Here is a 26,180-nt window from a genome sequence, read left to right on the forward strand (position 1 = left end):
AGTTGATGTCTTCATGAGTAAATATTTTGAGTAATGAACTTGTACAAAAAAGATTAATGAAATTAATTTTTTTTCAAGTGATACTAGTTTTTTTTTATTTGGTAGGTTAGGATGCTAATAGAATTTACCAGCTAATTTTTGTTGGTGGTTGTCTTCATGAGTAAATATTTTGAGTAATGAACTTGTACAAAAAAGATTAATGAAATTAGTTTTTTTTCAAGTGATACTAGTTTTTTATTTATTTGGTAGGTTAGGATGCTAATAGAATTTACCAGCTAATTTTTGTTGGTGGTTGGATTTAGCAATACTGGTCGTGCCTTTAAAGAGCTTGACAATAAAAAGCCATCTATTTGAAATAGGAAGTTTAGAAGGGGCCACCCATAAGTGGCATCCCCACACCTCATTTGAATTGGTAAATCTAGTTTGATTGTATTTCGTTTTACGGGCCTCCAAACCAGTAGTTTCGGGTTAATTTTGTTACAAAATTGAGTTCGATATCTACTGAACATAACTCATGTTTTGAGTTGAAATCGGTGGACTCAGACTGAGTTTTGTTATGAAATTTTTCTCAACGTGTACAGAACTGAACATCAATGTTTTTAACTTGAATTTGGAGTTGTGAAATTTGTAACATATTTTTGGTCTGAGTCTGCCGGTTTGAGTTTTATTCAATAGTTCTCGAGGTCTTTGAAATCGGTGTGAGCCAATTTTGTAACTAACTCGGCTCGACTCTACCGATTGAACTTAAAAAAATATTAGTGGGACTACATATTTTGAAAGAACGTGTTTTTAAATTTAATCATCAGCTTTCAAATACTTCTTTTGTAGCTTTCAATACTTCTTTTGTAGAGTTAAACCGCCTAACAAACTTGTTTGCAGCGGTGAAAAGTTAGTTTCTCGCCGGCGCCACCACTTTGGGCGGTGGTTTTTTATTTTCGGGGAAGTTTTTGTTCTTTCTCCTCTCTCTCTCCCCTCTTTACAGATCCATTATCTCTTTCGCGGTTTCAGTTCTGAGAAGTAGTATGGAACCCTCGCCGGATCTGGCGAGGGCTCCTCTTTCCCTATTTCTTGTTCCAATGTTTCTTTCTCCTTCTCTCCTTCTCTTTCTGTTTAAGTGGATTAGTTTGTGGTGGTGTATGTGATGTTGGTGGTGATCCATCTGGTCGTGGCGGTGGTTTTAGTGGTGGTGGTAGAGTACGGTTCTGGTGGTGGAGAGATTCGATACCCATTTGGATTCGCAATTTCATGTTCCGAATGATAATCATGTTGGTTTAGATATTGATAATCTAAGTTCTATTCGAATTGTAGATCTTCAATCACAAATAGTTGATCTCAAGAGTGGAAATCAAAAACTGTGTGGATTGATTTCGAGAATGACCAGTAAAGTTTGACTTTTTGTTGAGTTATCCTAATAATTCTAAATCAGAAAAGCTTGAATCTAGTAGTGAAGATGTTATTAATGGTAGTTAGGGGTTCGGATCTGGTGGTGGTACAGGGAAGATGTTGGTGATCGAATCAAGTGGGGGGGGGGGGGGGGGGGTAAGTGGTGGTGGCGGCGGCGGGGTGGTGGTGAAGATAGGTTCTGTGATTGAGTGGTTGTTTGGTGGCGCTGCCGTGGAGTTATGAAGAAGATGGATGTGCTTATGATGATGGTGGTGGTGGTGTGGTGGTGGAGAAGAGGGGAGTGATTCATGGTGGTGGTGATGGCGGTTTCTTCTATGGTGGTGGCGGTTTTCCGGTGATGACGGCGGTTTTCCGGCGACAATGACGGTTTTCCGACGGAAGCGACGGGGATTTAAATTACTCCCTCCGTCCCAAAAAGAATGACCTATTTTGAAAACCCAACTTATTAAGGGAACATCATTAATTGGTGTTTGACTTTCAAAAATAACATGGTTTTTCCAGTTGTATCCTCGTTAACTATTATAATTTACAATGAAAAAGTTGAACTTACCTTTAAATAAAGTTGTCATTAAATTTATAGTAGTGGGTATTGTTGGAAAGAGCGAAAAGTTTCATTCTTTATTTTTAGAAATAGGACACTAAAATGGGACAATCCAAAATAGAAATTAGGTCATTCTTTTTGGGACTGAGGGAGTATTATTTTATGTATTTTGTATTATTAAACATTTTGTTGACCTTTAGGATCTTTTAATTCGCGACCTTTAGGGTCTTCTCATTCACGACTTTTAGGGTCTTTTCATTCTCGACCTTTAGGGTCTTTTTATCGAGTCGGTGTCTAGTCCAATTTCTTTCTCTTCATGAGGTACTTTGCATTTAAAGGTATGTAACTCTCATGAAGTTTTCAGAGGAGACAAATAAGAATTATCATCCTTGTAAATTGTGATTTTTATCACTTATGAAATGAAATGTTTCGCTTGGATTCAAAAAAAAAAAAAATTTAATCATCTTCTAGGATCTGGCAGTGCCAATAACCAGGTGCCCCCAATCACAAGTACGGGAGGCGCCTTCAAAACTTTCCATTTGAAATTGGGAAGTGTTAGGAGCATCCATTTTTACTAATGACACACAAACCTATAATTGTCTACATTGTGCACACCAAAATCACTAACTTACAGAAGGCACGTAGATAGCAGTACGCGGAGTGCTACAATGGTAAAAAGTTTTGACTTAATTTGTAATTTAATGACTCACTTTCACTAAAAAACAAATAAATTTAAAGTTTGACTACGATCTAGACCATTCTTTTACCCTTTTGAGTCGTTAAGTCAAGATATTTTGTACACATAACATTCATACATCGTCTTCTTTCCTAAAATCTTGTTGGCCATCACCTTTTCTCTCTAATCGTCTACATGTATGGGGGTTTTGGTCGGAGATGACTACTTGTCAATACCTAATCATCTATATAACAAAACACAATGTTTTGTGCTAACTGGGACAAGTCGAAAGACAAATCCGGTCGTCCGTTGTATTTTCGATTGCATGCACACCCTTTGATCTATTACCCACTCTAATTTTTAGAAGTTTAATCACCCACTAAATAAGGGAAAGTAAATAAACACCTAAATCTGGTATGTCCGATGTCATCATCTCCACCGTCAACTCCATTCGCGCGTTGCATCCTTTGGCGCGTTACAATTTCCCTTCTTTGCAGAATTTCAGTCTTCTTCATAAATTAATGTCCTTCCGTTACGAACTTACCATCTCCCCAGATCGAACAAAACAAACCTCCCAAATCCATGTTCCAACAGTTGCTCACTAGGTCTATCTTCCCTTTCTGATATTACTTAGATTTCATTTTTTCTCTCCATCTCTCTCTCTCTTTCTTTAGATTATGGTTTTATTGTTTCAATCTTTACAGTATCATACTCCGTATTTCTTTGTTTCAATCTTTACAGGTCTATAAGATTTTTCCCGATTAAGAATAGATTCACTGGATGTTCCTGGAATATGGTAAGACCTTTTCATCTCTCTAATTATCTTTTATCTCTAAGTGTTTTACTGTTTCATTCTGTACAAGTATACACACTCTCTCTTTCTATGTAAATTTTTTAAGGTTTATTTATTCTGATTCATGGAGGAGAACTTTGATATTGCTGACTGATAACTCTAATATGATTTAGATTTTTCTTCTTTGTTCTCTTTTTAATTGTGCTTAGATAAATTGAGACCTACAATGTTTACCATTGACACACACTAAGTGTTCGACAAATCTCCTAAATGAACTCATTACGGCGTTGATATGTTATTTCATCACAATTACGAATTTACGATTTTGTTTGTTAGATCTTTTGGTGGCTAAGCTTTGGTAGGTTCAACTAATCAACTTCTTCAATCTCTCAACTCTTCCCTTTTGTTCTCTAATTTGCAAAGACTTGATGTAATCTGATTCATATTTACATGTTAGAATTGTGTTCAGGTTTGGGTGTTCTTTATTCTTTTCCATTCAAAATGGGATTGTGGCATACATGCTTGTATTATAATTTTTCTCTTTCCCAATCATATTAGTATTGATAAACTCAAAATTGTGTTCATTAGATTGAAGAAAATGACTTGAAATTTTTTGGTACGAATTACTACTTAGATATTTTTTTATTGCTGTAGAATGTGTGGGTTGAAGAAGCGTAAAGCAATCTAGCATTTTATGCTGCTTGGTTATGTCTGAGTGCTTGTAACGTATGAGTTGACATCATGTTACGAGTATGTTGCTCCATCTTTTTGTGGTCGACATCAGTTTCATTCAAATTAAATGTATGGTAGGCTACTAATCTACTAAAAACTCGAAAGGAGAGCTACTACTGGCGTTGTTCATTGAAGCAATTTCATTTTTATATTTTAAAGGTATATCTGATATTCATGTACGTAGGATGCAACTCATATGTACATTAAAATAGGTGTCTGCACGCCCTTTGTCAGGACTATACTAATACATTACATATACATAGACCTAGGTGAGGTTATTTACTCATCCCTAAGCATTTCTGAATCATTTTAACTTTGATTATATAATCGTCTGCTTTAGGCATGAATTAGATTTTAATTAATCTTTTTTTTTCTGGTGGTTCATGTTTGCAGTATGCAAATGTTGAACACTAAGGTATCATGAGAAAGAAATTAAAGAAGATATCCCTTGGACCACTTTTTAAGAGATTCTTCTGAATGGGTAATTTCATTAAGTTACTATTTTCTTTATTTATTTCCACTTTCACTTTTTTCTTTATTTATCTCTACTTTCTCATGAGTTTAAAGCACAATTCATCATTTGCGGCAACTTTGGTATAATTTCCCAGTTATAGGTAAGGAAAGAAGAATTTATGGTTTGTTTGAAACTGAAATAAAAAGAAAAATTTATATGGTAATATCCTTCGAATGGAAATTGTTGTTTGCTTAGACCCCCATCAGTTACTTTTACGGTGTTTTTCTTCACTAAGCCTTACACGTAACTAAAGAAACCTGTAAACATGAACAACTTATGTTTGGTTTATCTCGTCGAACAGTGTTGAATACTAAAGTTGATGTGTAATAAGTTTGTTTTGACCTCCATATAAATCGATGTGCCTATGTATTTGGTAAGAAAGGTTTAGTTCATCGGATTTCTGGTGAGCAATTTCAACGGAGGTTTATTTTTTGTTTGCCGGCGATGGGTTTATTTTTTGTTTGCCGGCGATGGGTTTATTATTTTTGTTTGCCGTAATTCCGACTCCTCGATTTGGTTTCGGGAATAGAGGTGTATTATGAATTAAGTTGCACATAGGAATAGAGACAGATGATTTGCAATAAATACAACTCAGTGTTCTTTACTTATTTTTAACATTTGATTATCAAAAAAAAAAAAAATCTCATTTGCTTTATGTTGGTAATAATTTTTCCAAATATTTCATTCTCTTGATTATTACTTGAAGCCTAGATCCAATCTCTTCAACCCTCATTATATATCATCTAATATTCAACCCTCCAACCCTATAGTTGATTAATATTTTGATTTTCTTTTATTTTTGGTTGCCACCTATTTGAATAATTGGTTATGCTCTTCTTGGTTTTGGTTTATTGGAAAGTGTAAATTTTCACCGAGCTTGAAATATTAAAGTTTGTATTGCTCGACAAACTTCTGTTAGTTACTCAGTTTATTAAGGAATTTGCTCGAATTATTTTCCAGAATGCAATTAAGAAACAGACATTGGTATACTATTGAATGCACAATCTCATTGATATAGATCAAACAATATATAACAGTGATCTTTACAGCAAAAATTTTAATCGCATTGAAATATCCTCTTCCGTTAGCAGATTTTGCTTTTCGACAACTTCGAGTGGTTCAAAGAGGGCCTTTCCAGCATTCGAGGAGGCGACAAAGTTTTTCAAGATAAAGATACTTAGGGTCTTCATTCCTTGAAGCAAATATTCTTTAACTAACTCTGAACTTCGACCATTCTCTTCATCGGGTTCAATTCCTTCGATTTTTCTGTAATTAAGTATTTTTCATTACAATTATTTGTATGTATCTCCCCTTCTAAGAATATCCTAGATGATGAAGATCTACTGTAAGGCCTGTTAGTTAGTTGAGCACTTATATGAGTTGATATTATGTTAAATCTTGTGTTCATCAGTGCACTCAATTTCATTCTTCATCATCTACAGATTAAATGCTACACAACCTGATGAGTCTGCTTTCTCGCCTTGTATATATTTGTCTAGGAACAATATTTCTTTCCGATTTGAAAATACAAGTGCTTCTGCATTGGACGAGATTTTGAGCATAATAGTTAGGAGGTCGCTATGGTTTTACATTACATTTTTCGGTTTTGAATTTCTTGCTACTCTTGTGAATGATTTCTTAAAGAGAAGATATCTGAAACTTTTTCTACATACTACGTTATTTTTCTAAATAGAACGAGAGTTGGGTACAATGTGAATTTTCTGTTCTAGCAGTGGTGATGAATTTGTCGTTTTCTTCCACTTGGACGAGCTTTTGTATTGTTAGTTGTTCTGGATTGCAGGCAAGCAAATTGGTCTCATCAATGCCAAAGAGTTTGTAGGCCGAAGGGGCTTATATAAAGCTAACATCTCAACAACTTCATGTCGCCCTCAGCTTTGGTACTTCTCTAAGATCACTCAATTTTGTAATTTTCAATTACCATTTAATTATTCAAATTCGAGAATAAGCACAAAAGATTTTACAATCACAAAGGTTTAGGTTAGTTGCAGCGGTCGAGTTTGTAACATATACTTCCATCTCTATTCTGTAAATGTAACTAAATTATTATTATTTCGATGAACAACACATATTTTTAGTTAATTACAAAAAAATAATTGTTGATGAAATCCTGGTCTTCTATTTTTGTCTCATGGGCCATTGGGCATTTGCTGTTCATGGTAGGTTTTGTTTGCTCTCACTAGGTTTTAAGACAATTTAAAATCACTTTAGGTTTAGTTTATCATTCAACCTCTATCGTACCAAAGCTACATAAACACGAAATTGAGAATTCATTATGAACTTACAATTTACTTCCCCAACTTTCTCTCCCTCACAACTTTTGTATCTACAGTTACTGTGTCCTTTTCCACTAATTCTTAGGTAAACAAGCTTTCCAAGAATAACTAACTATTGTGTATCAAGCCCTCAGCATTCTCTCTTAACGGCTTTGTCCCATTATTTCACTTTTCACTAATAGGCACTAAGTTGTGCAACTCCCCTTTCTGTATTTCTTTCTTTCCAACTTTCTTATTTTAGTTTATTTAGTCTCAATTCTCTGGTTCATGTTTGATTTTACTTTTGTAGATTGATATGGCTCGAAAATTCATTTGGTGGAGTTATTTTTTTTTGTAATCATATATCATGTCTAATTAGGGTTTTTTTTTTGTAGATTTATATGGCTCTAGAATTACTTTTGTTGTATATTATTGTTTTGATAGAAATTTATATGGTTCACTCATATTCATTTCTTTTATTAGTTCATCACTAGCATAACTCATTGAATGAATTTCTCCGTGCCGAAGGCACGGGTTATATCTAGTATATTGATACTTGTAGTGGGGACAATGATTACTTGTCAGTACGTAATCATATGTTGACACTTGTAGTGGGGACGATAACTACTTGTCTGTAGGTAGTGTTGCTTTTGTCTATAAGTGTTATACCGGTGCTATCAAGCAGCTGTTAGTGGAATCTTCATCGGCTCATCGCCGACCAAAACCCCCACATGGGTAAATTGTTAGAAAACAAAAGAGAGAGATACAGTTAGCCAGGGCCGTGCCTGAGAATTTCGGGGCCCCGTGCGAAATTTGATTTTAGGCCTTTCGAACAACAAAAAAGTACAAATAAAAATCAAACAAAATGCAAGATAATTTTTTGAAGAAAACTATAGATGAATCCAAATTTCATTATAGAACGTATACCAATAAATAGATAAAAACTGTTGATGAATCCAATTGAATTTTGAAGAAAATAGTAGTAAGAAAAAAAAAAAATCTATCTTTTGATATCATTTTTATAAGAGATTTGGGAACGAAAGATACTTTTTATTCTATCAGAAATTATACTTATAACTACATTTAATACAATAAAATTGATAAATTTTTATAAAATGTTGGATCATAACATATATATTTATATTTACCTATGGCTGGAATTTTTTTAAAATTTAAGATTTTTATTGCTTAAAATCACATTAGATAATACAATAGTTACGAAAAAGTGGGCCCTCACTGAACTTACCAACTAAGCTGATAGACGTTTTGTGCTAAGAGAGTTGTCTATTAATATAATATAATATAATTTGGCTAGAGACTTTTTAAAAGTGGGTCCTTTGGTGGTGGGGGGGCCAGTGCGGGCGCCCTGCCCGCACCCCCCACCACACGGCCCTGCAGTTAGCCAGAGAAAGGGAACAGTATCGGATCTCCCTTTCCCTCCGGTGAATGTTCACCGGTTTGGTGTGGGCTTAAGCAAAGTTTGGTCCAAAGGTTTGGACCAAGTCAAGGTGGGGTAGTGTGCCATTTGTGAAAAATGGTTGTGCCCGGTCTGGATCTCGTAATTTCTGAACAAATGCAACGGCAAATGTGTAATTCCTTGTCATAAAATTTTGTAGGGGTGAGTGAGGGTTTCTCTGGTAGTTTTAGGTCTGAGAGAATTGGACGACCGAAGGAGAGGAGGAATCGCACGAACCAAGGAAGAAATTCAAGGAAACCCTAACTAGGAACAACCGATTTCTCTACTCTTACCCTTCAAGGATCAATCCAATTCAAGGTTAGTGATTTTGTTGTAAATAAAACCTAGTTTTCATTGATCTAAACCATAGTTTGTTTTTCAACAGGTTTTAAGTTCATAGCAACTTTTCTACTGGATTGTCTGTTATTAAGAAATTAGGTTATAATCTTTAACATTATAATCATCCAGCAAAATTGTCTCTTCCTTTTAATGAGATTATCATCAACATACCTGTTGCCATACTTTAAAGTTTTGATTAGAGAGTGTAGGTTGATTTGGGAATGTTGGTTACTTTCTAATTCATTCTGAAGATGCAATATAATTAATGAATATATATATATATATATATATATATGATTTGAATGACTACTTGATACAAACTTAAATTTTGTTGTCTCTGTTGTATAAGCTTCAATAGTGATGCTTCACTTGGGTTTGAAGATTGCAGTGGCAAGCTAGGCTTGGTGTGGCAAGTTAAACTAGTTTCTAGGGCTCCTTAAGGGGTCTGCCCTCCCGGACCTAAAATCCTGGTTCCGCCAGTCAGTCACGTTTCAATAATCTCATTTGCATCTAATTGTCGAATTTCCTAGGTCTTTTATTTTTCATATCATGATAACTATAGCTGTAACTTTTAGGGCTTGAATATTATTGTAATGAGCAATAAAACTCTAAGTTCTTTTCATCTTCTCTAATGTCAAGGGGTCTTGAATTTTTGTAATTTGAGAACTTAAAACAGTGTATGACTTGAAAATCTAACCTGGGTAAGGCTCCCAATTTTGTATTGATGGTTTGTTCTTTCTTCCTTGAGACAATAATCTCTGATTAGATTTTGGGTTTCTTATATCCATACTTATATATAATTATTGAATAAAATTTCTATGATTTGGTTTGATGGCCTGATGGGTAAGTTGATTTGTGGTAGTTTATGTGCAGTTTGAATTCAAAGAGAAAGAAAAGAAATGCCTGCTCTACAAACTGCTTTGCCACCTGAACTTGCTAACAATGCCCTAAGAGTTAGTAACTCTTTCTCTTTCAACAAGTTTTCTTTTTCAATTAAGAGTATCATGTAAACCTCTAAACAATTTTCTTAAATTTACTCGTACTTGTTTGTTTCAGCTTTATCGTGAATGCCTAAGAAGAGCTCGGTTTATAGGTCATCGCGTAAGCATTTCTATTCTAATCACTTGATCTTATTTTATTACTTGATTTATTTTCTGTATGTCGATTATTTGTTAGTTGTTACCATGAAGTTATTTGTTTTTCGACTAAGGAGATGGACTGAAAGCTCAAATGTAATGTTGTTGGAATATAAAGATGTTTGATCGACCTGTTTTTCCTCTCTGTATACTATCTTCTTCATTTATAGGGTTGATTACTTACTATTTAGGGGCAAAAGCACATAATTAGGAACTATATTGCTGTTTTTAATTGAAGTAGAATCGAACTGCCTAGCTTCTCTATATGCAAGTTGTGGATGCCATATGAATATGTTAATTACTCACTCTATTTCAGTTTTATTATGTTTATTTTTGGGATTCTCTATCCACCAGGTGTTAGAATAGTCCTAGATGGACATAGTGCACTCTCATAACTAATAATGTGATATGTAGAGTTTTCTGCTCATTTCCAATTGGTTTTGTGTTGGATGTATACAAACTTAATATGGTATCAGATTTAGTCCTGCTCATGATAGACCTGACGGGCACACGTGCGTCTCTCAACAAAAAACATGTTTTAGGTAATAGAGATGAACATCTTCAATTGATGACCAAGTCTACGTAAAATCAACTTTGAATAGTTGTATTTTCGGATTTCTGATGACTATCATATCATATCCCAAGGTATCTTCTATAGTCATACTCAATGTAAATCCGATTAAAACTAAAATCAATATACGACTCCCTTGAAGAAACAAATGAAGAGAGAGCTCTCTGTTTTCAGTAAGCTTAAAGAGCGCGCCACACATGAGGCGTATAAGACTATCTCACATTAGGGTACTTCCAGATTAAGATACAAATCAAGGGAGAACTTCTGGTTTTCAGTAGGCTCAAAAAAAGCCACACGTGAGGCGTGTGAGAATATCCTAAATTAGGGTACTCTCAGAGTAAGAATATAATTTCTTGACATTCATTGCCAATTGTCGGTGAGTTGGATTTTCACAAACTTAATGTGAGGAAGTTGGTGGTAGTTTGTCGATGAGAGGTAAGGTCCTCTACCCTCTCCTAATCTTGGAGTTCAAAATGTTGGTTGAATTACAAAAGTTCAAATGAAACTTGTTTTACTTTGTAATGACTCGAAATGAAATATTTCGTATTTTATTTATTTAAACAACCCAAAGCAATATCTATGTGATTGTGCGAACACATTTTTACTCGTTAGAGAAGCACTAGCTTTTACATCTTGGGTGACTCAAACCGACAACCTAACAAACTTGTTTAATTCTTCGTGTACCTTAGAAGGTACCTTTAATAGTTTAACTCGGTTATTCACAAGTATTTATTTATTTTTTTGTCGATTTAGAAAGATATGCAAACATATATAATGACTTAAATCTTCTCAAACATTTTGCAGCAAAATAATACTGAGCTTGTGGTCGATATGGTGAGACAGCAGTTCAAGAAAAACATGCACGAAAAAGATCCAGAAAAGATTCATAAGATGAAGGAAGAGTCAGTTCCAATTAACCTTGTTTACTATTTCAAATTTTTTGTTAAAGAAGAAACTTTTATCTGATTATGTTGTTTTCTTTTTGCAGCGCTGCAAGAGGACTTATAAACCATATGCTTTTGGAGTCGGAGAAGATGTCCGGACGCAAATTCAGCAGCAGCGCTTGATACAATACGCTTTCTTGCACTTCTATTTACTGTTTTTTCCTCTTTTCTCGGAGTTCTGTTTATTCACCACAGGATTAATAAAGAGGGATTTTACTTTTGAGCATTACAAAAAGTATAATGCTTTTATCTCAAATCTTATCAATCAAAATTTAGTCTCTACATATAGTGAAGTGATGTTCGTTTACCTATTCCTTCATAAGTTTCCATGGCTGTGAAGTTCTGTCAATAAAAAGAAGAGATCAACTCAAACAGGTCAATGGCTATGAAAACAACAATACCAACCCTAGAATTTTCTGTAATTGAGAATATTTGGCCACTTTTCAATGTCTTCTCACACTCTCATCATAAACCACACCCATAACTTTCTTCCATAAAACAACATTCTTTTCAACTCATTCAAAATGCTATCTATACTTTGTTTTGATGTAAATTTTCACTTCAAACATCATATCCTTGACTGTCGGCGATTTCGTCGGTTCCGGTTAGTGGATCATCATCACTAACAAGATTCTCAATTATCTCATTAAAGGTAATCTATAACTAGCCTGAAAGTCTAAAAAGATGAAGGACTTCTCCTCCAATGGTTTCAAGAAATCATTGGGTTTTGCCTTTTTTTTTTCTTTTCTTATTAGATCACATGATTACTAGCAATAATGCTCTAAAATGCTGACCAGATGATGAAAATACCATCAAGATAAACTCATACTATCATAAGTATACTCTAATACCAACTATTACATATTACGACAATACACATTACAACAACATTACGTTTCTAAACTATTTGATTCCGTAGAAGTTTTGATATCGTATCATTCCGAGGACTACTATATACATGTATACCAGATACCTATTGCACTTGGCAATTGTTAGAAAACACATTATCTGGCGAAATGTGGAGTCAAGCGGGGGATCATGTTTGGACATGTGTCATTTGTCAGCAGGGCAAGGTAATAAAAGAAAGACCTTGGGACGTGGGGAGACTTTGCCCGTGGCTCGGGTCCACGAGAGTGTCTCAATGGACTTTGTTGAGGTAGAATATGTTGTAAATTATTGGGGTGTACTTCAAAATCTTATGAGTGATCAAGACTCAAGATTTACTAGGCCATAGTCGACTAAGCTCTTTAATCACTTAACAGCTTAAAAGTTACCTTCCCTATGATGCTAATAATGAGAACAGCAGAAGGAAAGCAAAAAACACAACTTGTTGGACAACAAACACATTTCATTACAATAATTTATATGGTTTACAATCTTCTCTTCTTAGAAGAGGAAAAGTGGAATATTTTACAACAATGGCAGAGAAGCCCTAACAACACAAAACCATACAAGGAAGAAACTCTTACAAGGTGACAATACGACCAACCATACTAGCATACTGAATAACTTGGTGAAAATCAATTCATGCTACTTCCCAGCTGGGCTCTGAGTAGTTTGTCCCAATTTTGATGGTTTAATGTCTCCACTTCTTGGACTAAATGGTCCTCGTCCACCAAGTCGAGGACTCACTCCTCTTAATTCAGTTATGCGAGGACTACCTGGGTTTCCGACGGAAAAGCTTGGGCTTTGAAGGTTTTTCGTGTCTCTTGCTGGGGTTGTGGTGGAACTTGTTACCTTAGAACTAGTTGTCCGACGAAACTCACCACGGCTCCGAGTAATTATCTCGTCCAGAATCTCTGCACCTTCCGCAAGAGAAGCTCTAGAACCGTTTTCTCTGTCCTGTTATTAACACATTCATTCAATTTTCAGTGCAAATGTATTTTCAGTAATAGAAGGAAATAGGAAAAACGCGAAGAGAGTCGGCTATGAATCTTACACATGAAAGGTTGAACGGTAAAGAGGGTGCTTCTTCATACTCTGCTGCATCGAGATCTTGAAGGTGTGTACCTTTGAAAATTTTCGGCAGAAGGTATTGTCTTACAGGAACTAATAGCATAATCATCAAAGGGAACAAAAGTCCCGCTACCGGAATCCATGTTATACCGAAACAAATAAGTAAATAGAATGTCTGAAATAATGTAAAAGTCAAAATTGTTTTGAATGGAACTGTTTCTACAAAAGTGGCATGGTACTCCTCGAGCACCCTGTGACAATAAAATAATTTTTTTCTGTTAGAAATCAAGACACAAGTTAAAAATGAGCATCCATGGAGAAGATGAAGAAAACGGTTTAAGAAACTTTACTTGTATCTTCGACTTGGAGCTGTGAAGAGTAACAAGATCCTCTCCCAGAACTGGTTTCCCGGTAAGCTTTCTATGGCCATAAAAGCGAAGTATCCCCAGAGTACAGAGGTTGGAATCATTTTAAGGACAGGCATAGCTGCAACACAACTTCCCACCATTGTTGATTGAAGCAAATTACTAACCCTCTGCTCTTTGACCTCAACAGGTAACAAATCATCGATCTCTTTCTCGACATCAAACACTGTCTCATCAACGGGAGCATCAATATTTCCCATGCTTGAAGCCAATTGAATAGTTGACTCTTTTAGTTCTTTTAGTCCCTGCTCAAGAAAACCACATTTTAAAGCAAGATTGAGACTCCCGACCCGGAAATGAACATTTAGAAGTTCAATTAGGCAAGGTATTTTAATGGAAATGAAAACCAGGATGTTTACTCTGGCTGATGGCTCTTGGTAGATTAATGGGGTCTGCATTTGTTGATAAACTTCTTGCATATCTCCATACACTTCCCCTAAGCTTGCATTCTTCCCCATACTTTCCTTTGCCGTGTCGACAAGCCTGTCACGAAGCAACTGTATTTCGAGCAGAATTACAGTAAGTAAGACTTGAGGGAAGTCATTCACTTGAGATCTGATTAGAAAGTTTAATCACGAAGCATATAAATCACAATATCACCCTGTTTAGCCCTGTTTAGCTCATGGATAATATTAGATGTCAAATCTAATCGGATCTTCCACTGAGAACCCAGGAGCGGAGCTCTTACGCCCATTTTAGGCTTCAAGAACCCATGGGCCACCTCTACACTAGGTGGTTTAGGACTTCAGGCTTTGGTTCAAGCTTTCAGATCGTTATCCCACCCCTAGAGAGAGCTAAATGAATAACTATTTCTTAATGTTGTATGGAATCACAAGGGAGATTTGAATTAATTACCTGATGTTTGAGAGTAGCTAGACTTTTTGTATGCATAGGAGATTGAGGAATAACACCGTTTGACGGAGGGATTCCAAGAAGACCACATAATATCGTCTAGAAAACCAAATAGTTTTATTAAATTAGTTGCAAATCAACTTCCAATTGAGAGATGCAAAAAAGATTGAGTTGTTATGCAAGAAATAGTAAAGAAGAAATATACCAAGAACCCTAAAAGGAGCAAATCATAATGAAACGAAGCTGGTTTTCTCAAATTAAACTCCTTCTGTTGTGCAAGTTGAGATGCCACACTGTGATCAAAATAGTAAAGCACAGCAATCATCGTTGCTGGGATAAAAGCTCCGAATATATAAAGGATAGGTACATTTAGCATGTCCTGTCAATTGAAGGAAAAATTCATCAACTCTGATTCTTGAATACTAAACAAAATGATCAAACATGCACAAAAACAAGCAGAAGTAACAGAAAACGTGATTAATGCATTCTTGAACTTTTGGAAAGAGTAAATTGAAATCAGTAGCATATATACCTTAACTACTGTCCAGTTTGCGTAGGCACCAGGTGACCAAGGATTTGGGCTGAAGAGGTGCCTGGGGATACCATGAGGAACGTTACTGGATGGTATATAGGAAATAGCTGTCCACACAAGAACCATCAAAGGCACACCGTAGTCGGCAATGATGCCTCGAACCCATCCTGTGAGAATACCCAAGTTCAGATCTAAACTCGAGCATATGTATATATAGTGTTTCTTAGTCTCTCTAATAATCAAGAGTCTGAGTTAATGTTCTAATAACTACCAGATCCATATCTCCAAGATCGTGCTTTCCGACTTCTTAGTGCAGTGAGAAGAAGACCAAACGACAAAACCAATGCAAACATCCCATTTGCAAACCTCCATGAAGGTATAAACTCTGTTAGCTTTGGATTTTCTCTTCTGGGAATACGAAATTCATCCACAAGTCCCTACAAAACCAAATTCATCTGTCACAAGTAAAGAATAAATCAAGTTATCGAATTATTTGGACCCACTTCACCAAAGTCCTCTCCAGGGTCGAAACACTATCATGTAAGATTACTGTGGAAGAGTTTTTTTTGTATTGTACTGTAGAAGAGTTGGTATAATAAGAGAAATGTTTTAAGCGGGATTCACTAAAAACTTGTAGGATTACAAAGACCTTTGAGAAAAGAGATTTCTTACTTTAATTGCTTCCTGCATGAAAAGCATTGCAATGAGCAAACCAAACAGTTCTCCTGCTACTCGAGTAAACCTATTGATAATCGAGCAAGCACCCAATATAGCCAGTAGGAACAACAAAGCTGCAGTCCACATACATACCCTGGCCATTCAAAGAACTACCCGAGTTTAACAAAACGAAATTGTCGAAAAAGATATCACTTCTATGAGGCACTTAAACTAGCAAAATATAGTAGACGATAAATCTATAAACATAAAATCCAAAAACAAGAGGAAATAGAAGCTTACCATCCACACCAAGCAAGAAACAGCTTTGGTCCCAATTCAGGTTTATCTTTGACAAAGTTAAACATGAAAGTGTACATAATTACAGTGGGCTCTGCAACTCCAAGAACCAACAATGGCTGACCCCCTATTATTGAATGTATGATCCCACAAAGTGCAGTAGATGCTAACGTTTGAACAGCGGTTAGAACACCATCTGTCAGTAGTCAAGGTAAGAAGGTATTTTCGTCATAGCATTCATAATTTATAACAGGCTAAACGTTACCAATTCCACGTCTATATGTTCCTTCCGTCAAACTAAACATACAAAATGGAGCGTTATTCGCAAAGAAAGAGAGCAACCAAAACTTAAAAAGTTACTCTAAATAAAAGTCATCATAATGTGATCTAAATTTACCAGTACTCCTGTCCAATTGTTCACCAAAGGAGATAACTGGTATGGCTGAAGCAAAAAATATGTATGTGGTAGGAGCCAAAATCCTGGAAACAATTAAGGATAAGAAAATTGATTAACAAAGAGATGCATAAATCAAAGTAATCCAAATTTTTTATCAGCAGAGATTGGCAAGTGGAAAAGGGTAAGATAATGTGGTGTTTTTAATATGAAGTCTTTATGTTAAAGAGATAAAATTACAGACCTTAAACCTGAACTGAAACCACTAGTCCAATCCTGCTTATAGCACTTGAGCCTTCCTCTAATGTCATTCTTGATTCCTTGAAAAGGTACAAAAGTCTCCTCCATGGGGTTTTTTTTTGGGTATAATTAGACAAATGGGTATTCTGATTTAATTCTAGGTGTTTGAAATGAAAGAAATGAAAATTTTAGATATTCAGATGATTTACATGATTGTTTGAATTTTAAAGAAACCCAATGAAACAAAATCAAAGGTCTCTATCTAAATCAAGAAGATTCAAAAGAAGGGGAGATACCCAGACTACAAAAATAGGATTTTCCCTCAAAATCACAACAAAACATGAAAGTTCACAAGTAATAATATGAAACCAAGTTGAAGATTTATGCTGCTGACTCAAAACAAAATACAAAGCCAAGATTTTTTACTTGCAATTTGGAGCACTTTCAACAGACATTGTTATGAGACAGAAAGAATGTTAGAGAGAAAGAGAGAAAGACAATAGGAAGTAATTGAGGTAGCTCCAAATATATAGGGCTCCAAAAGGGAGTGAAAATGATGAGAGGGTAGAAAGATTTGATTCAGAGAACCATTGTGTGTAAAAAAGGAATCAGGACTTCACTGTCAAAGCTTTATACAGAACAAATACTTCAAAAAACAAAATGGGAAGGAAAGAAAAATAGAACCATTGGATTCAAACAAGTGAATCTCAAGAACACAAGATACCAGCTCAAGTTAGATGAAAACAAGAGAATAATGGGTTTTTTTTCTGGCTTTCTTAAGGTATAGGTATTTTTTTTTTGTTAAAGAAGGTATAGGTATTTGAAAGAGGGAGAGAAGCAATACGGGTGTTTACTGTGAGTCCATAATAACTAGCTGTCTTATATATATATATAGTATTTAGCATTTTTCTCTTCACAATGTGACTACCAAAGTGATTACTGTGGCCGAATTAAATCTTGAAACAAATTAACATAAAACCTAACAGACTAACTACATATTTTTATTTTTAATAATTCAAGTTCAATAAATCATGAAGTGATTCTTCTGAGATTCGAACATGGGACTTCAAGAATTTTAGAGTTTATGTTAACAATAATGACCACTTGGACGACCAGACCAAATGTTGTGTCTAATTAGACCGATGTAGGACACGAAAAGACGACTAGTTAGTCAAACTTTGTAGACCATGTTTTTCTCTTACTCATAAAAGACTTTAACTTTTACTCAACATGACTAATATTATAATTACATATGTTTCCCTGTAATCCTTTAGTTTTCTTAATATAACATAAAAGATGAAAAACATTGTTTTGTAGTAAAGAACTTTTGGCTTGTGATCAACACTTTAGTCGGATGATAGTATGAAGTAAGGCATGCCTTTATGGAATTAAATGGGCAAAAAATCATAATATTAAACGAGTTATTCTGGAAGGAGATTCGATGAATGTCACTAACTTTTTGAATGGTCGAAAAAGCTCAATTCACTTGACTTCTCGGCATGTTTTGAAAGAAGCTAAGAGCATAGCTTCTTCTTTTGGTCATGTTTGTTTTTTGTTTGTTAATAGACAGTTTAACAGCTTAGCTCGTAACTTAGCTGTAAACTCAAGGAAGAGTAAGACTTGTATCTTGACTTGCTTTCCTTCTTGCTCATCTTCTACTGTAATATCTATAACTATGGTTTAACTCAACTTCAATAGATGTTACTTTGTCTCAAAAAAAAAAACTGGCTTGATAGACCAAAGTCTAAAAGATTACTATTTCGAACATAGTAAAAAGTAAACCTCAAATTTCATTTATTCAAATATACAACACATGATTTTTTTTTTTTTTTTTTTTTGTTAATTGTAGCACACATAAGTTGTTAAATGAGTATGATTCTCAAGAAGCAAGTAGGAATGGTGTGGGGATTGGTAATTTATATTTATGAATAAAATATAAATCAACAGAAGTCAATGGCATTATGTGATATTGTTAATAATTTGGGAATTTTGATACCAATATGCATGCACCTGGATAACCTCTTCCTTTCCCTCTCTATGTATGTGATGTTGTGCTGCATAAAACAAAAAAAGAAATTGTATTCAGTTGAAATGGGGACGTAGTGTTTGCTTTATCTAAGTTATATTAACCAATAAAATTATCTATATTTAAAACCGGGACGTATTGAACAGTATCAAAGACATCTACACGCCTAACTCTTTTTAACTTTTCTTATTGACACGAAAAATTATCAATAAACCCATATTTACATAGAAATGAAGTTGTTGTTGCTACATTCCGGTATATCTACAATAATATATTACTTTAGAGTTTACAAAAACAGTGTTCAAAGTTATCCTAGAAATAGATGGTGTTAAACATACTGAAATTTAGTAAGTTATTTGTAGCTTTGGCTCGATCATTATTATCCGTGAGGAAAAGTTCAATTCATCGAACTTGACATAAAATAGATATATAGATGAGAACTTAGTTGCCATAAAGTCATCGAAGTTGACACATAAAATAGTGATATAGATGAAAACTTAGTTGCCATACAAAATAAATTAGGGCAACAAAAATTTAATCTGGCGAAAAAAAAAGCCAACCATGTTTGAGTGAGTCTTGCCAGGTGATGCACAATTTCAAAGTTCTATAGACACTATATTTTTACTTTGGGAGGGGTTGGGGGTACAATGAGGGAAAGACTCCCAAAAGAAAGAAAAGTGGTGTGTCCCCTATGTAAAACTCGTTATTTTACTAGCACCTGCTTTTCAATTTAGGCAAGTGCCAAATATTTTGGAGAATTTTGAGATAAGAGTACGAGGCTTTCGCACCACATCTTAATGATATATCAATGCTTTGTAACGACTAACGTAGATCGTAGTCGATTTCTAAAAAAAAAACAACAATAAAGGGGGCGTACAGAACTTGCAACTTCATAGTCCAAAGAAATGTTTCAGTACAACAAAACTTAAGCATGATTCTATAGGCACCCCCTATTTAGAAAGTACACAACCTTTTCCGCTGGCCCAGGGGTGGAATTTTGGGTCATAATCCACCAGACGGCATACAGTCATCACATTTATAGATGATTTTTCACGTTATGGTTATATCTATTTGTTACATGATAAATCTCAGGCAGTAAGTTGAGATTTTTATCACTGAGGTTGAAAGACAATTAGATAAAAAGGTGAAAATCATCAGATCAGACAGAGGTGGTGAATATTATAGGAAGCATTTTGCATCAAGAATGTCTTCGTCATCAAGAATTTTGCATTTAATCTACTAACAACCCTAAGTTGATTATAGGAAGAAGCATAAACTTTTCGAAATCGAACTATATTTAACTAATGACTATAAGATTGATAGCAAAGTAACTATGTACCTGTTTTTGACCTATTTGAATTGGAATTGAACAAAATTTATGTGCTAATAAGATGTTTCACATGCTATTACACCACTAATTGAGTTAAATCTTGAAACAAGTTTTCTTCTCCACTATAATGTGTTTTCAACTAAGTAGAAAACAAACATCTAACCTTGTAAAATAAAGGGTTATTTCCCTAATGGCCCCCTACTTTGTGACCAGCTTCCTGCCTAGCCCCCTACTTTACAAGAAATGCCCATATGGCCCCCTCCCGTTATAACACCGTTACTCTCTCTCTCTTCCATTTCTTTTCTCTCTCCTCCAACATGTTTTCTCTCTCTGCCACCTCGTTAAAACCTGCCAACTCATCATCTTCTCCGGGAAGGTCGCCGGCCGACCAATTTCCGGCCGGCGACCTTTAAACCTTAAAAAAAAAAAAAAAAAAATTTCACCTCCCTCTCTCTCTCTAAACTCCGGCGAAGGGGGTTACCCTTCGCCGGAGGACCTTTAAGGTCTGCCGGAACAGACCATGAAGGTCTGTTCCGGCAGATCTGGAAGGTCTGCTCGGGCAGACCTTAAAGGTCCTCCGCCGAAGGGTAACCCCCTTCGCCGGAGTTTAGAGAGAGAGAGGGAGGTGAAAAAAAAATTTTTTTTTTTTTTTTTTTTAGAGAGAGAGAGAGAGGAGAGATGAAAAAAAAAAAAAATTTTTTTTTTTTTTTAGGTTTAAAGGTCGCCGGCCGGAAATTGGTCGGCCGGCGACCTTCCCGGAGAAGATGATGAGTTGGCAGGTTTTAACGAGGTGGCAGAGAGAGAAAACATGTTGGAGGAGAGAGAAAAGAAATGGAAGAGAGAGAGTAACGGTGTTATAACGGGAGGGGGTCATATGGGCATTTCTTGTAAAGTAGGGGGCTAGGCAGGAAGCTGGTCACAAAGTAGGGGGCCATTAGGGAAATAACCCTAAAATAAATCAGATTTCCAAATTCAACCAATTTAGATTCAGACACATGACAAAAACAAACACCACCTTGCCCTAAAGTCTAATTTTACGACCTCAAAAAAAATATAAAAAGAGAAAAGAGATTTCTTACTTTAATTTCTTCCATGAAAAGCATTGCAGTGAGCAAACCAAATATAAATACGGACGAGGCGTTTGATGACAATTTAGTCGGGTTTGGTGCGATTTTAAGGAACGGTCACGGTGACACTATAGTTGCAGCAGCAACACGAGAAACGAGGATCTCAATGATTGCACATGAAATGCAGGATATTAGGCTGGGTCTACAACTAGCTATTAAATTTAGCAATAGACGAGTTAAGATCATGACTAATTCCTCCCTCGCAGTCTTATTTTTAAGGGTTATTTCCCTAATAGCCCCCAACTTTGTGACCAGCTTCCCGCCTAGCCCCCTAAATTAGCAAAAATACCCATATGACCCCCTATTTCAGTTATCTTTAACTTCCGTTACTCTCTCTCCTCCATCTATTTTTCTCTCTCTGCCAAGTCACGCCACATCATCTATCACGCCACATCATCATCTTCTCCGGCATAAGTCGCCGGCCGGCCAAATTTTCGGCCGGCGACCTTAAATATTTTTTTTTTTTTTTATTCTCTCTCCAAAAAAAAATAAACTTTTTTTCTCTTACATCTCTCTCTCTCTAAACTCCGGCGAAGGGAAACCCCTTCGCCGGAGTTTAGAGAGAGAGAGAAGTGAGAGAAAAAATTTTTTTTTTTTTTTGAGAGAGAGAATAAAAAAAAATTTAAGGGCGTCGGCCGGAAATTTGGCCGGCCGGCGACTTATGCCGGAGAAGATGATGATGTGGCGTGATAGATGATGTGGCGTGACTTGGCAGAGAGAGAAAAAGAGATGGAGGAGAGAGAGTAACGGAAGTTAAAGATAACTGAAATAGGGGGTCATATGGGTATTTTTGCTAATTTAGGGGGCTAGGCGGGAAGCTGGTCACAAAGTTGGGGGTTATTAGGGAAATAACCCTATTTTTAACAGAAAGCGAGAGGAACCCCCCTTTGCATATTACTGGTTTGGTCAAAGAAATATGTGCACTATGGAGAAGTCTGGATGAATGTTCTATCATACATGTCTAATGTGAAAATAACCAAGCAGCCGATTTTCTTTCAAAAATGAAACCGATGGCGGGATTTGTGAAACTGCTGCCCAATACTTTGTCGGTTGAACTAGAAAAAATAGTTAGAGAGGACAAACAGGGTTTTGTTAGAGTACGACATAATTGTTCATCATGATAGTATGTGTTTAAGTTGTGTCCTTGTTCCATTTATTGTTTTTTATTCTTTAGTTTTACATTAGTCTGAGTGATTCTTTGTAAAGGGTGGGGCCTTTCAACCCGTTGATATCTCTTCTGAAACAACTCCCACCTTGTCTACGCAAACTTCTCCTTCCTTCGATGTTCATCTTTCGAGTTCACCAACAATTCGCTCCTCTCCTTTCTAGAGACTAGAGACAACTATGCTTCATGGTCCCGAACCATGAATGGTTTTAAGAGCCAAAGATAAAGTAGGTTTTGTTGATTGATCTAGTTCAAAACCATCTTCTTGTTCTTCTCGAACCTAAGAAGGTCGTCAGGCAGCGACTTTCTGCTAAGACCTAGAAATTTAGATATTTTTCAAAACTCTTCGTTTTCCTTTTTCTTCCACCACCACCTTCGACATCAACCCTACTCTCTCTCTCACTCTTTCTCTCCCACCCTGTGTCTAATCTGCCGGGGGAGGGGGGTCATCCCTTTTGCTGGAATAGATTGAAAAAAGGCATTGGCGGTGAAAGAAATAAAATAACACTTAAAAAATTCTAAATTTCAGAATAATCTGCAGATAGTCGTTGGTTAACGATCTTTTGTCGATAACCTTCTGAGTTTGAAAAAGATATAGTGAAAGTGAGGGAAAAATAAAGTTGAGGAGCCAGAAAGTGAAGAGGAAGAACGAAAGAGATATAAAGTGGACAAATAAAAAAGTTATAATTACACAAAAATGCCACACATAAAAATAAAAAAAGTTGACAAAAATTGAAAGCCCGCTCAAAGTGTGTATACTAAAGCGCAGACTTTTTGTGACAGAATATTTTCGACGGCATACATGAATGTCGTCGGGAAAAGCACTATTTTCGACGGAATTCTCACATTCCGTCGAAAATTATTATGTAGTAGCGCCTCCTCCTTGAGTTGCCGAGAAAGTGGTTAATTATGTGTTCCCAAGAAATATTTATTTCCGACAGCATTGAAATCAGTAGGAAAAAAAACCTTATTTTCAACGGCCAGAAATTAGATTCCAGAATTGAAAATTTTCCTAGTGGGGATAGTTCCGACGGCATAAACAATAAAGTAGTCCGACCGAGATAAATGCATTCTTGTCGATTTTTGTACCATCGGAAAAGGCTTTTCGGATAAATTTGTTTTTTCTCAACGATTTCGCACCGTGGAAATACTCTTCATTTTTGTAGTGACGCATACAACCAATTATTGGTCACAAATTAGGAACAAAATAGAATTTAACCACAAAGCAAATAAAATTTCTTATGGTAGGAGCTAGAAATAACAGAGATCAAAATTGCTAAAATGAAAAATTTGTTGTCCCAAAAAGGAGTGCTATTAAAATATATTACTTTACTTAAATAAAGGTAGTCAATTGGATAGGGCCACAGGCCATCTATCTCTTAATCCCAATTATAAATAAACTCAGTGACATTACTATTTGAATTTAACCGATAAATACCATCTTCACGGACATACCATTGACAATCGTCACAAATATTAGAGTAGGTGTTTTGGTTGAACACTTCGTGTGACGCCGTGACCCATTTTTTTGTTTTGATATTATACCAATTCATTGAGCACCAATACAGCGTCCCCCCAAAAAAGCTTGTCCTGAACTTCCACTCAGAATAGACATTATAAGCAAGTCGTTTTTCTCCAAAATCATCGTCTTTAGATTTGCAATGGATAATTAACTCTGCATACCTCATTTCGTTCAAAATAGATACACGGGCGGGGACCCATATATTCTGCGTTGAACACTCTTTCGCTAGTATTGCAAATGCCATCAAATAAGCGATTATCAACCCAAAAGTTGGGCCATTCCTATGTCTACTTGCACCCATTATCTTGATAAATCCACTTTTGTTTTCACTGTCTATCTCTTTAAGTAGACCAATTTCATTCTTTGTCTTCCTCTATAACCCATATAATCACATATTTATCGATTATTTTGCACAATTACTTCCTCTCTATATATATATTTCATTTATGCAAAATGGTATATATGTTATCTTTAAAAAGGAATCCCACTTTTAACCGAGCAAATTTGTATATATGAAGATTTTATATAAGAGGAAAATATATTGTAGGTTGCACAAATATATAAAATTCTTTTCCAAACATGTAAAAGCTGATTCCTTATCAATGCACAAAAAGACTCTAAGTAACGTCTTAGTTGTTATGCATTTACCTTATTGAATTCTCTTTTACTAGCATATATGAGTAGTTTTTCATATATATATTGCAGGATTGCACAAATATATAGAATTCTTTTCCAAACATGTAAGATTCCTTATCTATGCAAAATAAAGTCTTAGTTGTTAGTTGAATTCTTTTTTACTAGCATATATGAGTAATTTTTTACATCTAGAATGTGAGGTTTGTTTGGTTGTGTGTATTATTTTTTTTTTCTTTAGTTATGAGTATGCCTTTTATAACTCATATAAAGCAGACGGTTTCGTTTTCAGACTTACGTCTTATCAAACGGATTGAACACCATGATATCTGATTTTTTTTTTTTCCAAATATTGAAAACTCGGAAAACTCCGGAAATGTTTATATTTATGTCCAAATTTTACAAAAATCAAGAGCTCATAAAAAGAGAAAACTACTACAATTTTATTGATAAACGAACAGTCTAAATTGTAAAGATATCTCTTCATATAGAATGATTAATCTACCCAGTCTAGCAAGTTTCCCGAAAAAATTGATTATATAACTATAAGTATCGTTAAAAAATTTCTTACAATCTCTCTGCATCAGAATACATGAAAATTACTTAGGGTTCGTTTGATACACTGGAAAGTAGGCTGGGAATTTGATTTTCGTATGAAAAACAATTTTTCACAATGTGAAAGTCGATTTCTCGTGGGAAAAAATTCTAATAAATTTTACCACCAAAAACATGGGAAATTGGTTTTCCAACCTCTTATTTTCTTTTCAGGAAATTGGGCGGAAGACCCAATTTTAAACTTCTTTTTGGTAAAATGACAAGTTATATATTTTTTTGCTAAAAAACCCAAATTTTGTATATTTTTTTTAAACCCCAAATATTTGTACCCATTTGGTTAAAAACCAAATTTTTTTTTTACAAAGGTGTTGCAAGGCACTGCAGAACTGTTGTAAGGTGTTGCAAAGCTGTTGTAAGGTGTAGCAAGGCGTTGCAAAGCAGTTGCAAGGCGCTCCAAAACTGTTGCAAAGCAATTGTAAAGTTGTCGCAAGGTGTTGCAAAGCTATCGCAAGGCGTTGTAAAGATGTTGCAAAACTGTCGCAAAGCGTTGCAAAGATGTCGCAAGGCGTTGCAAAACTGTCGCAAGGTGTTGCAACTTAAAAAATTACTCAGGGAGCTGAAGACTAAAAAAAAATGTCTGATCTTGTTTAACCAAGGTCCAAATTTTTCAGGGAGTTTTAGCCAAATTTTCCTTTTTTTTTATCTTGAGCTATGACTCTCACTCTCACAACATCTCTCCGTCTTGAACTCTCTCTCATCAATTCAAGCAAAACCTCATCTCTCCTCACTCTCGATTTATCATCTCTCTCAGTTTAAGGTTGTTGTAGATTTCTTCATGGAAAGCGTTGTTGTTGATTTCTGGAAGTTAATTTCTTCATGAGAATCAATTAGGGTTGTTGTTGATTTCTTCATGTGAAACAATTAGGGTTTCTGTTGACTTTTTCATGGAAAATGATTAGAGTTTTTGTTGATTTCTTCATGGGACTCTATTAGGGTTGATGTTGATTATTGGTTTCTGTTATTTTCTTCAGAGAATGAATTAGGTTTCTGTCGATTTCTTTATGGGAATCAATTATTGGATATGTTGATT

General features: G+C 35.4%; 2 protein-coding genes and 1 long non-coding RNA gene across 8 annotated transcripts; 2 read left to right on the forward strand and 1 right to left on the reverse strand.

Moving 5' to 3' along the window:
• The first annotated feature begins 3,049 nt into the window (after positions 1-3,049).
• On the forward strand, positions 3,050-6,118 carry LOC147569071 (uncharacterized). 3 transcript variants are annotated; one of them, XR_015231168.1, is made up of 5 exons: positions 3,062-3,226; positions 3,363-3,417; positions 4,225-4,305; positions 4,540-4,627; positions 5,752-5,891. It is a non-coding gene; the product is annotated as an uncharacterized LOC147569071 (long non-coding RNA). The 3 variants fall into 3 exon arrangements; XR_015231169.1 differs by lacking the exon at positions 4,225-4,305 and having other exon boundaries at positions 3,058-3,226; positions 5,752-6,118; XR_015231170.1 differs by lacking the exons at positions 4,225-4,305; positions 4,540-4,627; positions 5,752-5,891 and adding an exon at positions 4,069-4,215 and having other exon boundaries at positions 3,050-3,226.
• Positions 6,119-7,532: 1,414 nt separating this feature from the next.
• On the forward strand, positions 7,533-11,663 carry LOC147569072 (uncharacterized). Of its 3 annotated transcripts, none has more exons than XM_086655533.1 (6): positions 7,533-7,714; positions 8,340-8,707; positions 9,591-9,681; positions 9,785-9,829; positions 11,240-11,337; positions 11,424-11,663. In XM_086655533.1, exons 3-6 carry the CDS (start codon positions 9,628-9,630, stop codon positions 11,500-11,502), a joined length of 276 nt encoding a protein of 91 aa, XP_086511659.1. In that variant the 5' UTR covers positions 7,533-7,714; positions 8,340-8,707; positions 9,591-9,627; the 3' UTR covers positions 11,503-11,663. The 3 variants fall into 3 exon arrangements, with proteins under 3 accessions (XP_086511659.1, XP_086511658.1, XP_086511657.1); XM_086655532.1 differs by having other exon boundaries at positions 7,607-7,714; positions 9,602-9,681; XM_086655531.1 differs by lacking the exon at positions 7,533-7,714 and having other exon boundaries at positions 8,326-8,707; positions 9,602-9,681.
• Positions 11,664-12,709: 1,046 nt separating this feature from the next.
• Positions 12,710-17,626, reverse strand: LOC147569073 (boron transporter 1-like). Of its 2 annotated transcripts, none has more exons than XM_086655530.1 (12): positions 16,737-17,626; positions 16,496-16,578; positions 16,102-16,294; positions 15,817-15,955; positions 15,416-15,581; positions 15,145-15,311; positions 14,818-14,991; positions 14,616-14,711; positions 14,120-14,257; positions 13,686-14,005; positions 13,319-13,586; positions 12,710-13,221 (listed from the first exon to the last, which is right to left on the reverse strand). In XM_086655530.1, the coding sequence occupies exons 1-12, from the start codon at positions 16,838-16,840 to the stop codon at positions 12,910-12,912; spliced, it is 2,160 nt and encodes a 719-aa protein (XP_086511656.1). In that variant the 5' UTR covers positions 16,841-17,626; the 3' UTR covers positions 12,710-12,909. The 2 variants fall into 2 exon arrangements, with proteins under 2 accessions (XP_086511656.1, XP_086511655.1); XM_086655529.1 differs by having other exon boundaries at positions 14,108-14,257; positions 16,737-17,625.
• Between the last annotated feature and the right edge of the window lie 8,554 nt (positions 17,627-26,180).

Source organism: Eschscholzia californica, unplaced genomic scaffold, assembly GCF_041429995.1.
Source record: "Eschscholzia californica isolate CP2 unplaced genomic scaffold, dmEscCali1.0.p SCAF_1, whole genome shotgun sequence".
Taxonomy (NCBI): Eukaryota; Viridiplantae; Streptophyta; class Magnoliopsida; order Ranunculales; family Papaveraceae; genus Eschscholzia; species Eschscholzia californica.

Bases quoted from the DNA above. Each gene is read 5' to 3' on its own strand.
- LOC147569072 (XM_086655533.1), top strand. From the start codon at position 9,628: ATGCCTGCTCTACAAACTGCTTTGCCACCTGAACTTGCTAACAATGCC. The intron at 9,830-11,239 runs GTAAGCATTTCT...AACATTTTGCAG, and splicing joins CTCGGTTTATAGGTCATCGC to CAAAATAATACTGAGCTTGT. The intron at 11,338-11,423 runs GTCAGTTCCAAT...TTCTTTTTGCAG, and splicing joins ATTCATAAGATGAAGGAAGA to CGCTGCAAGAGGACTTATAA.
- LOC147569073 (XM_086655529.1), bottom strand. From the start codon at position 16,840: ATGGAGGAGACTTTTGTACCTTTTCAAGGAATCAAGAATGACATTAGA. The intron at 14,992-15,144 runs GTATATATGCTA...TTCAATTGACAG, and splicing joins CAAACTGGACAGTAGTTAAG to GACATGCTAAATGTACCTAT. The intron at 14,258-14,615 runs GTAATTAATTCA...CTCGAAATACAG, and splicing joins TAGCTACTCTCAAACATCAG to TTGCTTCGTGACAGGCTTGT.